At 42.6% G+C, this 15,292-nt stretch overlaps 1 protein-coding gene across 5 annotated transcripts in view; it reads left to right on the forward strand.

Moving 5' to 3' along the window:
• The window catches only part of LOC306758752 (zinc finger protein 521-like), an 89,800-nt gene that overhangs the window by 72,838 nt on the left and 1,670 nt on the right, over positions 1–15,292 (forward strand). For all 5 annotated transcript variants that reach the window (XM_079244135.1, XM_079244136.1, XM_079244132.1 and 2 more), the window contains one exon: positions 5,321–5,436. In XM_079244135.1, coding sequence (XP_079100261.1) covers positions 5,321–5,436 — 116 coding nt within the window. The remainder of the gene's footprint in view (positions 1–5,320; positions 5,437–15,292) is intronic.

Below are 15,292 nucleotides of genomic sequence, written 5' to 3' on the forward strand. Positions count from 1 at the left end.
GATCACACTTTTTTTTTTCTTTCTGTTAAGTCTTCATCTAGCTCACTTCACAGCTCTTTATTCATTCATCTTCAGTCTCTCCACTCCCCTACATGCCTGTTTTGGCTTTATCTCTCTTTTAGACGAAGCCTATTGATATTTCCCCACCCTGAACCTCTCCCCCCCCCCCCCCGCCACCACCCCTCACAGGGGTCTGGGCATTTAATATACAGAGCATGCCTCCTTCATCTGAGCCTTCATTTTCCACCGCCGGCTTTGACAGACAGGTCCCTCTTCTCCCTCTGCGTCCATATCGATCACGGCGCATGAGAGAGAGGGATGCTGGGAGAGCGAGGGGTGGAGGGAGAGACAGAGTGCACCCTCAGGACAGCGGTCGCAGAGCAGACAGACAGATGGGCGAAGGCCTGTGGTAGTGGGAAGGCAGGCGGTGGAGAGTATAGGGTGAACTGAAAGGCCTCCCTCTGTTGGGGATGCTGGGGACAGGCAGACTGAGCTGAAGTCAGAGCTGGAGGAAACAGAGTGATTGGCTGACAGCTGTCCTTGAATATATTTCTTCAAGCTGAGCCTTGAATATAGAGAAGGAAAGATATTTGCAACACCCTAGCATTACTTGCTCTATTCTATAAGATAACTCCACCACCAAGATTTACCCAAAAACATTGGTGTTTAAATTTTGAAAGTCATGTATTTTTTTTACTTTCTTTTAATGATATGTTTGGCAGTGGAAGTAGTATTAATACCTTTAACTTGAGAAAATAAACAGCAACACAGGTAAACTGAAGCACTATATGTTCTTTATTCTAATGTGTTTGCTACTACAGTGCTGATTTTCAACAGCATAGTATGTAAAAGAAATGTTAATCTTCACATTTAATGTATTTTATTATAATGAAGGATCGAAAACATTAAATAACACATCTGACAAGTTACTCAATATTACACCTTCACAACACAGCTGCGTTTGTCTATGAAACATCTAAACAGTGGTAGAAAAAAATGTTAACAAACATGTATGATTATATCAAGATTGGACTGTATGAATTAATTTTTAAATAAGAAAACTTTATCACCAATTAAACATATAAGACATATCTATTATAAGTCCTTAAAACATTTCAATTCTCAGTGGAAATGATTGGAGAAATTATCTACAAGAGAGGACTTAAAGTGCACAACTGCAAGCGATTTACTAATAGTTGAAAGAAACTACTATCCCTAAGCACATGTGTGGCTCTAAATTTTAATCTCTGTTTTTTCCCTGAATACCGCCCGACTAAATGTGTGAGTGATGCATAAAACATGGCTTCCAGCAATAAGGGGTTGAGGATAAGTACATAAGTGCACAATTACAGTCAACAAAATCTACACAAATCAAACTATTTTAAGTGCAGAATCAATGCTGGATTGTTATACAAGCAGCTTTCACGGGTGACCTGTTCAGCTTTTTATTCTTTTCAAGGGTTTTATAGATTTTCAGGTTGTTAACACTAAGTTAGTGTATTATATGTTTTAACTGAGGGGAGGTATTTGTGGATGTAGTGAAGCAGATGTGGGAAGTATCATAAAATGGTAATATTTATGTCAATTAAAATATTTTGAACACTGTTAAGTTGTTGCCCTGAATGCAACTTATGGAGACTTGTTTCAAAGGGTCTCCATGCACTTTAATTTAAACCGGAACAGTGGCATTGTATGTGCTATTTCAAAAACATTACTTTTCCAGATCAAAGGGGTGCCTGTTATGGACGTAACGAGTCTGAACATTAAAGTGAAACTTTGATCAAACTAGGTGGTGGCAGTGGTAGCACTAGGGTTGTCGGGTTCGCTCACTTAACAGGGTTACTCTTTGATTAAAAGACCAGTCCCACTGGATTGGCACATTTTTGTTTGATCTGCCCCTTGTGACCCAAAACGCAGTGGGAGGCAGAGAGTGATTGTCATTCTTTGACACACCTGATTATTCTCAATCCACCCTCCTGGGACTGGCAAGGGGGCAAAAAAATGCCACAAAGTATGGAGAAAAGTAAGTTGCAGGTGGTAGATGAGGACAGACAAAATAGAGGAGAAAAAGGAGACAAAACTTAGAGGAAGCTGAGAAGGTTGCAACTGGCAAGTTTGGATGTGAGATGAAAGGAGGGAAGTGGAGGAGGAAAAGAGAACTGTGAAGGGGAGGGAGGGTAAATGGAGAGAGGTCCATAAGCCCCTGGATGATGAGAGAGAGGCTGACTCTCCCAGGACAGATTTGACAGGTTTCAGAAGTGGGGGAGCCTGCAGCTAGAAGTGTCTGTCTGCACCCTTAGGAGCAGTAGGGAGGGCTGGTGTGGAAATTGTGATTGGGAATATGTGCTTAAGACAAACAAAACAGAAGAAAGTGTGCCTGATGAAAGTCTTGTATGTGTGTGTGTGAGTGTGTGCACTTTTCTTTTACTTATGTCACTGCACGAGAAGCAAACTTGAAAAACTACAGGATGCACCGCTTCACACAAGTCTGACAACTACAGTAGTTTAATTAGTTGGGGTTTTTTTTTTGTTTAGTAGCTGCAGCCATTCTGCAGCTATGCACAGTTCCGATCCTGACATGTTGCACAAAGTAAATGTACAGAAAAATAATACACTGGCGAAGCTCTAATTTAGTAGCTAGCAGCTTACACCTCCATGTCAGCTCACTCAGTTTGTTTAGCCTGAGAACATTAGGATCAGCCTCCGTGTTAGTGAACTCTTGGATTAAGCAAACACGAACACATGCAAGCGAGACGAATAAATAAATGAAAAAGAGAAAGGGAGAAAAAAGGATAAACTTATTTTTCCTCCTTGCACAAACAGCTTAGTATTGGTGCAGTGCAGCCTGCAGAGAGCACCACCCTGCCAAAATAAAGATGAGCTGGGGCCTGTAGTAAAGGAGACGTCTGCCATGGGCGGCCCCTGAGATCTAATCAGAGGGCTTAATATCCCCCACAGCGAGGAGACCTTGGCCCCTCAGCCCCCTCAGCCCTGACACCCCTGACGCCCAACCCGGCTCAGCGCTCTGTTCATCTCTGCTCTGCTCCAGCTCCACGGCCAACAAACTCCACAAAGTTCTCTCTCTTTCTCTCCCTCTCATATTCTCAGCAGGGAAAGACACAATGGCCAGCCACTGATCCTATTTGGATGTGGTTTTGGATTATTTTCTTCCTCGTTTTTCCATGTCCTCGTTTTAACCCTCCAGGAAGACATGTCTCTGTTTCTTCTCTGAATGGGCTACACAGTTGCATATTTTATGTGTGATTCATGCAGCCAAATGCCAAGACGATGTCCCTCTGTAACCCATTTTTACTTTATCCCTGTATTACACATTGCATGCCAATTTGAAAAAACAACCATGAAGTCAATAAAATAAGAACAAATTCACGTTATTGGTATTAGTTAGACATTTACCACAGCATTGGCAAAGTTAGATTTTTGCAATCATCCTCAGTAAACTCAAAGATAACCCAAGTTGTTAGATACGTCAGAAGTAACCTGGCAATAAAATGAGTTGGTTTCCATGTATGTCCGTGCCTTAAATGTCTTCAAATCTTTTGCCCACTCAGTATTTATCGTATGCCATTAAAGCACTTTAGATCCTTGTTCTTTAAACCAGCTGCCACTCTCCTCCTGCATGTAAATGAATGCCAAGCTATAAATTGATAAATGCATAGCTGATTAAATGTACCTCTCACTGACACTGGAGCAGAAATGCATGTTAACAGCAAGTAAAAGCTAACTTGACATCTCAGTTGTGTTTGGCCTTATTGTACAGTATTTGAAGGCCCCCCAAGTTTCAAATCCATTTTTATTTTTGCTGTATTGACTTTTTCCTCTTCTACCCAAAGACATAATGAAGGCTTCCTGCAGCTGCTGTGACCTGTTTCTGTACAGTATATGCAGACAAAACACAGCTGAAGTATAATGCTATTGTTCATCAGCATTTTTTTTTGGGAGGGGGGGGGGGGTTCAGAACGTGTTTTTTTTTTTTTTTTTTTCTTGGAGGAACAAACATTTATTATCCAAGCTCCTAACTTGGATGGGAAATGTGGTGTAACCAAATGTTGAAGCATCCATATATCTGCAGGCGTGCTTATCCACATATAACTGTGGTCGTTACTCTCAGAAAGGGACCACAGCGGTACGGCTTGTTCATTTGAGGAAGTTTGTGCATTTCTGGTTAACATGCTGCCATGTTCCAGAGACAGCTGTCATCCAGGCATTAGCAGTCTGACGGCGTCTCCGCAGTGTGTCTGCTGTGGATCTAAACTTTTTATTTCCCAGGTCAGAATTGTGACATTCAGTGGAGTCAAATGTGTCTTAGCTCTACCAAGCTCAATAATTAATAACAGCACTCCCAGGTGAGCTCAAATTGGGACATGTTAAACTTGCAGAGCCCCACCACGGAGCCGCAACAACCCAAAGCCTTCTCCAACAGACACCTCACCTTTTACAGCTGTGCTTTTCTTCCCTTCTCTACTTGTGGCCCTTGGTGCACACATTAGAAGAAAAGTTATTTTGAGCTGTAAGAAATTCAAATGAAGCCCCCACATCCTAACTTTTCCAGTGCATCCAGACCTTTGAGATTAGACAGCCATCCTTAAAGCACAAGGGTCTGGGATAACAAACGGCATGTTTGAAGTGCTCCTTGGAGAGCATCCTGACACATACACACATGCAAGACACTCAAGATGCGCACAATTCTATCCCACTTAGCTTTTCAGTGTGGACTATGGCTTAATTAAAGCACAAATGTATGGTATATGTTTTAAGCTCCAGCGAGTTGTGTGTTTATATGATGGCGAGTGTAGTCGGTATCTGCATGAATAAGTAGCGCAACATCATGAATATTTATATTGTCAATATAATTAGCGACGTAGACTAATGGAGGCCATGTTTTGCACTTGAAGCCTTGCCAGTTTTTGTGGTTGTTTATTTCCTGGCTTGTTGTCCCCACAGCGGCGCTAAATAAAGAGCATCATTATTCCCAAAATATTATGCATTCACTAGCTCTGGAGCCACAAATATGACCGCTCTAGTAACTGTTAACATCCACATTTTTTGTTTAATCCTAGTATATGTCGAATAACAACAAAGTTTTTGGTTTTTTTTATTAATTTGTCTGTCAACATTACATTGTTGGTTTCTAATTAACCCATTTTTCTCATCCATTTCACATAGCTGTCTTTCTTTTTTCAGGTTATTGCACTTGCACGATTTTCCCTTTAGTCTTCTCAACAACACCCTGCATTTATACAGCACCAACAAGTTACTCTTTTCTCCCCCCCCCCCGTCCTTCTTTTTCTTATATGCGCAGTGTTCGTCCAGGCCAACAAGCTCCAGCAGCACATTTTCTCTGCTCACGGACAAGAGGACAAAATCTACGACTGCTCGCAGTGCCCGCAGAAGTTCTTCTTCCAGACAGAGCTACAGGTGAGAGTTTGGCCTTGGGTAGCTTAACCATGCCTGCTAATCACACATGACAGCTTAACAAAACACTAAACATCACTCACTGCACACTGGCTATCCCCTCCATCCCAGCTGGGATGAGCGACTCAGAAGGAATTATTTCAGTCCGTTTCCAAAACTCATTTGTGATGTGCAGATATGATTTGATTTGCTTATTAGACCAGCAGAGCACTAAAATATCTGGAATTAGAGGATTAGCGGAATGCTCGTTTTTGAAGAGGTAATTACATACAGTGCTGAGGCAAAAACACAGTTGAGTCAATATGCCTGCATCTCCCCTCCCAATCGCAGAGGAGGCTTCGTGGCTAAATATGAGCTATGTCCTCTGGGAGACCATATCTGCCCTTCAACAAAGTTAGTAGTTGGACTTATGAACTTGCAATGTTAGAGAGATAATCCATTTTCTAGCAATCTTTTTCTCCGGTCCTTGGAGAACCTGAAAAAATGAAACAGACCTTATTATATTATTTCACAGAGGTGGTGTTTTCAAGCAGCTTTGTTTTGTTTGGGGGATTCTTCATCATACACATGGCACACTTCTCATATCCAGATCCTTTTCGGTTACCTTTTGAAACTAAATTGCTCAAATAGGGCTTGTCTATAACCACGATGCTTAATCTGATCGCTGAAACTTTAATTTGCCTTGATTTGCCCAAAGAAGCTCCTGACCACATCCTCCTATCTGAAACTTCACTATACAGTGTTGTGTATTAGCTGGTAGCCAGAGGAAGTATCCATTGATTGGCAATGATTTTCATATTGAGATTCAGGTTGTAAACACGGTGTTGTGTGTCTGCCAGGAGGAAGGTGAGTGTGATCATTATCTGCTGGTCATTCAAGCACCGCTAACATGAATAAAACAAGTTCTGATCCACTAACATGCAGCTCCACTGCAGAGAGGATTATTTAACAAGCTTTTCATACCAACAAACTGCCAACGTTGAGGTCTTTCATTCATTTCAAGCCCCCCAATTTGTCACAGTTTTATCTCTCATTGGTACTAGTGTTTTCTATATAGAGCGGGTTGCAGCAGGTACATGTAAACAAGTTCAAATAACCTCAGGATGTTTTTCTACTTTTCTTTCTTTCTTTTTCTTTCTTTTTTTTTTTTTTTTTTTTTTGACATTTTCTGAAATAAAGGGATCTCCACCTCCCGGAGGTGATGTTTCATGCATGATTATATTGTTTTACTCCGTGTGAAGAAACAAGAGCAGAACATGAAAGACCTATGGCACTCCGTTGTGAAACAGGAGGTTATGAAAAGAGAGCAGGAATGAGCTTGGGGGATACGATGATCATTATCTTCAACCTGTTCTGTGCTCTAAAGGAAGTCCCAAGTGAATTCATGTTGACATGCTGCGATGCAGTACATATACATACACGTTCTGTGTAATATGGCATTAGTAGAAAAATCAACAAAGTTGTTTTTTTACATATATTGCGGTGAAGTTAAAGTCCTTTCTTCAGTTCTCATTGCACATCACTGTTCTTAGCACACAGCTCCTGAACTTACCAATGATAGGCTGGTTGTGCAGCTAAAGCAAAGCAAACAGTGCAAGTTGGAAGCTTGTTTTAGTTGTTGTTTGCTGGTGCTGTTTCACAAGAAAATGTCTCGCTGACACGGAGCAGTCGTTTGTCAGTCTGTCTGAAGTGGAGCTGTCTTCCAGCAGTGAGAGCTCCTTCTCTTTGCTTGGTCTTGAGTTTGGAGTTTCTCCCGATTTCTCCCTGACACTCTGGCCTACTCACCGGCTGCCTGGGCTCCTCATCTCTCACAGTAGTCGGAGGGGTCAAAGGGCCAGTGCAAGCTGGGAGAAAGAACGGCAAGAGGGAGAGCTGCCACGGCAGGTAAAGGGAAGCAGGCAAGATATTTTATTAATTTGCTGCTGAGATTCTGAAACAGACCAAAGGCTGTGACAGGTATCCAGTGTACCACTCCACATCATCCCCCACCGCCTCCCCCCATGAACTCTACCCTGCGAGGGGCTAGCCAATTTTCGCCAGCCTGTCGAGATGGATGATGGGAGAGCATCCGTCTAATCAGCCCTCCCAGGACCCCCCGCCCAGCCACCCCCTTCAGACCAACCAGATTGACTGACGCCTGGGCCTGCATGCCCCAGAATCCAGATTCCAGTAGAGAATAATCTCTCTTGCTCTCATCCTCTTTTTCTTCCATTTCTCTTTCCACTTTCTTACTCAGATAAAAAATAAGCAGTGAGATGTATAGACCACCATTCCCCTTGAAACTCTCCAGAGGACTCCCCTCCACCATCATACACTCTTACCTCCACCATGCACGTCCCTTCCCTCACCCTATTAAAATATGGAGCAAAGTCTAGATATTTCATGAGGTGTTGATAGGGAGGACAACTGGGCTGGTTGTTCAGTGCTCTCTCTGACCCTCAATTACCGCCCACCCCCTTCAACAACTTGCGGGCATAGTTTCACTTTATACTCTCACCCAAATAAGCTCCTTTCACTGTAACAGTCCCCTCACTGGAGAAAATGTCCCAGGACGCTAATAAAGACAACACTGCAAGTGTGAAACTTATTGAAAAAAAAAAAAAGACTTACTCTTCCCTTTGTGTCAGCTTCAGAACAGTAGCTTTTCACATTGCACACGGAGCTGAGCCAGTGACAATGCTGCAAGGCCGGATTAATTAGCCAGATTCATTAACTGATGGATGCACAGTATTAGCTCCAGCTTAAATGTGACATTTCTCTGAGTGCAGTTCACTTGTAAAGAAACGCACAAGTTCAGCTCCTGTATTGCAGCAATGGAGGACTGCAGTCAGAGGATTCTCTCTCGATGATCCTCATTCCTCCAAAGACAAGACAATGAGACTGAAGTTTCACAACACCAAAGATGACATTTTCTGCACGAGACTCCCTTGTTCCTTTTAAGCCGGGGTGTCTTTTATTCCCTCCGTTCTCCAATTTCATTATCATTCCTTGGAAGTGACATGAGATTGTAAGTTGGGTGTTGAGTTGTGCCGTGCTGTGATCAACGGAGGACTCCAAGTAGTGGGATGCTGTATGGCTTCTCCCTCGCTTCAGACGCCCGCAGGACACATACCTTAATTGGAGTGTCTTTTTTAAAGGGATTCCTTCAAAGACCATTCAAAGCTCCCTGGCCTTAATGAGTGCTGAAAGTGACAAGAGCACATCTGCATCATGTTCTACTTCCCCCTCACAAATGAGATTCTCCTCTCCTTGTGTGATGACCATTATTGCCAAGCTGTGACCAATTCCACTGTTTTAATTAAGCATATTTATAGGCTTCATGGTCACCAGGTCAGCGTAAACAGCTATGTTTGTCATAACGCTTGTCTGAGGAAAAAAAAACAAAAAAAAACAGGGGGAATAACAGAGGAGATGGACACAACGAAGCGGAATCTTTATGTATATTAAAGCATCAAAATGCCATTGCTATGCTCTAATTCTGCTAATGATGGCTCCTAGAAATATTATTTTGGGTGTTTCATTTTCCCTTCTTCCTTTTAATGGCATTCTTCAGCATGACACAGGAGACCTTATTTCCCAGATGTCTTTTGTGTTTTTTTTCTTTTTTTTTTTTTTTTAATGAATCTTAAAATATGCCCCTTAAAAAAAAAAAAAAAAAATGCCCTAACTGCCCCGAGTCCCAAATGTGTCATACAAAAGCAAAGCTTCATGCATTTGTCCCCAAGTGGCTCTCAAACACCAAATTTTTCTCCGAATGACTTGATCTGCCAAGTGTGACAGCTCTTCACGCATTTGAAAGTTGCATATATATATTTATATTTCCTTTCATATGACAACTTGTTTTCTTCTTTATCACCCCAGGTGCTCAGAATTCTGTCACCATTTCAAAAAGTTGCTCGACAAATAAAACAACAATGAATTAGAAAAAAAAAAACGTTGACTTGTGAGGCGCCATCATTAATATTTAAGCTTATCTATAATTATGTACAACACTGTGCGCACACTGCTTTACACTGTAAATAGGGACACAAACACCCTTAGATTACTTGTGATGTATCACAATAGTTGTGTTCTAGTTTTGTAGGTGGATCAGGATTAGACAGCATGACAGACCTAATGATCCTGGGAGGATTTTCTCTTTCTCAGTGTGTGCGTGTGAGACTGTTTGTGGGTATACATCTGAGTGTGCGCTCTATGTATTTGCCTTTGTCTTCATCTCTCCCAGGGTCTGATATGTGCATGCAAACACATTGTCTGGAGGGAGACATGACAAAAACTCCCAGAAGCCTTTGAGCTCTTCTTTTTTTTTCTTTTTCCTCTGTTGCACTACTGGGGAAAGTTAAATACAAACAAAGAGGAGATGCTTGGTGTACTGCGCTACAATCCATCACCGGATCTCTTCCTCAAACATGTCTCTTTTACTTTTCTTAGTTGACTTTTTCAGCAACTTTGATAAACACCATTTTGAGCGCTTCTCAGGAACACTCGCTGCAGGTTTAATTTTGCCTTGTAGTGATTTGATTTTCAAGCGCCTGTTGTGCTGTTGATGTTAACAGAACGTAGCAGAGGCCAGAATAAACAGCATTACGACAATTATTCCCCCTGGAATTTTCCATTCACTCATCATAACACCAAAGTGGTTTGACTCTTCAGATTTGGAAACGCTTGTTGAATTGGACCAATTGTGTGTCAATTAGTTCGCTTTGATTTACTCCTCTATTTTGGTCAGAAAACAGTGCAGATACTGGATGCTTTGAAATGTGAAATTAAGTCCTCGAAATAAATAAATAATTAAGTAAATAAAATCGCAGCATTTGTAAAGTGGCGCATCTACTGTAGCAGGATGGAAGAGGCGGGGGTGCTTTGTAGTATCCCTAGTCAAAGTGTGTCCCTGACTGAAGTGGTTAAATGTGAAAGTAATTGTGTTTTGTTTCTGGGACTGACATGTGGAACCCTACGGACCCCATCTCCCTCCTAGTGACAGGCAGAGATCCTCCCCCCTCGCTCTGTCTAATTAGAGGATGTAGCCCAGGGCTCATGTCCCAGGAAAACCCATCCCCCTCCCAAGATGGCTCCCCTAAGAAAGCCCTTAATTGGGTTCTTTAGTCATAGTCTTCATTTTGGCTGGAAAGGCATCTGTGTGTTGCTATCACCTCAGAATACAGTTTGTATCGCTCTCTTGTGTTTTTTTCATTTTCACTCTTTCCCTTTTTTTTTTTCCCTCCCCCTCGCAGGCCTTCCCTCCATTGAATCTCGTCTTTCCCTTTTCCCTTCTCCCACTCTCTCCTCACTTAATGAGGCCCCATAATAACACAGCAGTTGTGCAGTTGTTTTGCTACCTCAGTCAAACAGCGGGATCGCGGCATAGTGTGTTTCTAGTACCATTCACTTGTCTACTTAGACAGGGTAATGAGTATCATTTGGAGGTACAAAGCAGCGGCCTACAAAAAGGGTGGTCTGTCATCTCCAGTTGCACTTCAGAAGTATTTGCTTGGGGTTGTTAGACGTCTAATCAAAGCACTGCAAACATTATAGATTTGTAATACATTTTTTTTGCAGAAAATACATTGAAATCTATTGGGATCGTCATCTTCTTCCTAGCTTCATGCTCTTACAGTATGACCATGACTCCCTGGGCACCTCACTTCAAACAAGACAGACTGTTACCAAGGAGACCAGGCTGGTTGTGGTACAACAGTGTTTGGGGTCAACTCTCCCTGCAGCCTGATAAGTGATGACTGTGGAGAATGCCAACTGCTGTATTATTTATTTATTTGATTGTGTTCTTCATTGGCTAAACTAGCCAGCAGTAAGCCTTGCCTGAGGTCAGAGCAGGAAGGATTACTTTCTCAGTGGACTGGTCAACAGTACGGAAAGCACAAAGGGAGGAACGAGTCAATACTGGACCAAGTTCAACACACCATTAAAGATCAAGACAGAATGCAACACTCCTGTCTTTCCCCAGAGTAGATTCGAACAACAGCAACACACTTCACACTGCGGCAGATTTCTCACATAGCGGGGTCATTACTGTTCAAAGATCACTGCTCATCTTGCGGTCATAACAAAAACACAAATAAGTTCAAACATCCAGGTGGTTCCATTGCTTCAAGTTGCCCCAAACTCAACGGCACAAAAATAAAAAATAAAAAATCACAGGTACTTTGTTTTAGGATCATTTAGTGACATTCTCTTTTGCCTTAATTAAATTCCTGAGCAATGACTTCGGGTGTGCATTGGTCTCAGTGGTTTTGTGCACACTCCCCTCGCTCCAAACGCAGCTATGTAGGCTTACTGCATGTCAGGCATGCAAGGCTTTTAATCAGAGCCTAGAGGGGAATGTTTACACTTTTGACTGGTCTTCAAATTTTCAATCACAGATGAATTTAAGAAGACACATTTGCTGTGGTATTAAATGGATGTGCTGAACTTTTCTAATTAAAAGGGTTCTTAAAAAGGGCTGTAAGCTGTAAATAATGTTGAATTCATGTCTGATTTATGCTTTGCTGTTAGAATTGAATGTCAAAAGGCATAGATAAATGTTGATAGCTAATGAAAAACCATTTTTCTTTCTTTGTCATTTGTCTCCATGCTGCAAAGCAGCTGTCATCATAAGTAGTAGTAAAGGAATATTTACAGTGTGAAAACCTTTTAAATCTCTTTTTTTCTTTCTTCTACTTCAGTAAGTAGTACATAATTATCAATAGATTGTTAGAATTGAATATGCATAGTTTAGAACTTGAGCACTTTGTATTTTTACACCTGCAGGATAATTCATTTCTCACTGCTAGTCTTGTATTAAATGCTTTTTTTGGTCAAGAAATCCTGAAGGCCATGACTTCAGAAGTCAGTTTTTCTCACTTGGCTTTTTAGACATTTAATAAGGCATTGCTTTAATGCAACATGCTAGATAACACCAGGTAAAGAGCAAACACAATGTATTTAACATGTGCTCAGCAGGTATTACCATTACGCTAATCAAACTGTGTTAGCATTGCAATTAAGCTTTACATCTTCTCTCTGTGATGTTGGACAATCTGAGGATTTTTCTCTAATATGGCAAGATCAGATGAAAGAAAAAGCTGTGGCTGCAAGTCCACTGGTCTTTTTCTGCAGAACTGATGTAAGACATGCACCTCCATTGCCTCACTGGAGACTGCGTGCTATCGATGGAGACCAGAGCAATGGGGAACGACATAAAGAATGATTAGTTAATAAATCAGCTCCCCAGCTGACTTGCTATTTCTCGTTCCTGGTTTCTGCTCTTCCCCGATCGTTCCCCATTTTCCTCCCCCTCTGCCTTTCTGCAATAGAGTTGAATTCCTAAGACATGTTGCACCTGTTTGCATGGGTACACAAGACCCCTGCCGGGTGTTCTCCCTCCTCTTCCACTACCCCTGAGGGCGTTGCAGTAGGGTGATGTAATCAGATGAAAGTGGTGGTTTAATGGTGGCACAGAGCCGGTAAGGGAAGAAAAGAGAAAGGAAGGGGCTCGCTCTCAGCCAGTGCAGCCAGTCTTTATAAAAAAAATTTAAAAAAAGAAGTAGGTGTGTGTTATTGATCAGTGCAAAATTTAATTTAGTGGAGAATGGAGTGCCATGGTTTACCTGAAGACTGCTGGTAACTGGGCCCTGCAGCAGGCCTGTGTGGCCAGCAGGTGGTTGAAAGGATCGAGGAGGAGATTAAGGGTTGGATATAAGGGAGGGAAATGGATGATAAGGGGAATGGCAGAGTTTCAGGGGGAATAAAATTGGAGTAAGGATGAGAGCTAAAAGGCTTAATGGAGGGCATCTAATCCTAAATTGCAGTGATTTTAGAGTGACACCATTAGCGACATCCTCCTTGCTGGGGCAGATGACATTTTGGTCATTTTCTCACAAAGAGCATGAGTGAATTGTGTGTTTCTTATCTAATTTGTGGTCGCTCATTTAGGTATTTTACTTATCAATCATTTGTGCAGAGGTGCTTGATGAACTTGACAAGTTGGAAAGATTGGAAAGTAAATCTCCTCCTCTGCCTCCATTTCACCTTCTCTGCTGATGCACAGAACAGTTTATAGTTACTCTGCAGAGTTCAGCATCCACAGAGATAAAGGTATCAGTTTCATTTTCTTTTAAAGTTTTTTTCCCCTCTTTTTCTCGATTTCCCTTTAGTCTGCATGGCTGCCACAGCCACTGAAGTCGTTTAACACCGTCCTTGAGAAAGCCCTCAGTGAGAAAACTCCTGGCATGTTTAAGGAAAAGGTAGAATGTAGTGTGTGTCAGACAGAGCTGGGACATTCAGAGGGGGGGAGCCATTCCCCAGAGGGGTTATTTTCCCCTCTAATAGCTGTTACGAGCCCTACATTATATCCAAGGAGCTACATTCCTTTGGGGTCCAGACACACACACACACACACATTTATATACACACACACACACACCTAAACACACCGTCACACTCTCACAAAGCCATGTACACTCAGTTGAGCACAAATCTCTCTGTGTTTCTCTCTTTTCCACACATACACATACATAGGCGCACACACTCAATTCTAGCCGCTTTGCTCTCCCCGTGTCAATATCCTGCCATTTGAAGTCACGTACTGCAGGGGCTTCTGGGAGTCACCAAGGAGCCAGGCTGACGGGTAATGGGCCGCATTCATTAATAAGGTTGCCGTGCTCCTGTCCCTCCTCAGCAACACCAAGGATGTCTTCACCGGGGGGTAGGGGGTTGGTGGAGTGTGAGGAGTGGGAGGAGGTGAGGTGAGGAGAAGAGAGGAGAGAGAGAGCATCCCGTGGGGAGTCTCCTCCCAGACTCACTTAAAGGAGCTTTATTTCAGCAAGAGGAGAGAGAGAGAAGCAGAGGAGCTGTCCGGAGCAGCCTCTTTAAAAAAAAGGGAGAGCAGGGCCCAGGCGTGCCACGCTAACCCGTACAGGGGTCGCAGTCCTGCTCCACGTCAAACAGCTTATTACCCAACCTGTCGAGAAGTAATCGCCCTAGCTGAAAGGAAAGCTGTCGAGGTGTTTAAATGCTTTATATGGAGGCAGCTGAAAGGGTAGAAGGAAGGTAAGAATGCAAGGAGGGCTAATAGGAGTCCCTCAGACTGCCCGAGGGACTTTGCAGCAACAGACTGAAGGTGACTGCTTTAGTAAACCTTTCCACTTGGATTCAGTAACCATAACATATAGTTGCAACTAACAATTCCTCATGTAATTTCACACATTTTTATCCCTTATTTTCAGAGCCTGTGTGTCGAACAGAAGCCATGAGTGCACTGAGGTGTGTGTATTTGTGCATACATGTGTGGTGATGTCTCCGTGACAGGTGTGTCTAGTCCATGCCAGTTTAGAGAGTCCAAGGCCGTGTTTTAAACAGAGCGCAGCAAGTGGGGCATGTAGTTTGCATTAAAGGGATTAGCAGTCACTTCAAAAGATGACCTGGATTCAGCCCACCAGGGACACCAGTTACACACCCCCTGGTCCACACTCCCTTTAAAAGAACCTGGCACAGCTGCCCCACTACAACCTCTTTTAACAGTCTGCGTGTGTGCCTGCATATATTTGGGAGAAATGGCATAACACAGCGATATTGTCAGCTTGTTATCCTGTCATGGTGAACTGTGCATATTTACAGAAGTGTGAAGGATCAAATCATCACTGGCCTCACCTGCACCTGAGGTATTTCTCAACTTTTTTTTTTTTTTCTCTGCACTGCTGCGCATTCAATAAATATGGGCACTGGATAAACAGGTCTCCATGGATGATATTCCATCAGGTGTGTCAGTGCCTTGTTATGGATTTGTTTCCATGGATACAGGCTTTGATCAGGAAGCAGGATTTCTGAGGAATCGGATGCTATCTGTCAGTGGTCTTATGTC

This window comes from Telmatherina bonti, assembly GCF_933228915.1.
Source record: "Telmatherina bonti genome assembly, chromosome: 7".
NCBI lineage: Eukaryota > Metazoa > Chordata > Actinopteri > Atheriniformes > Telmatherinidae > Telmatherina > Telmatherina bonti.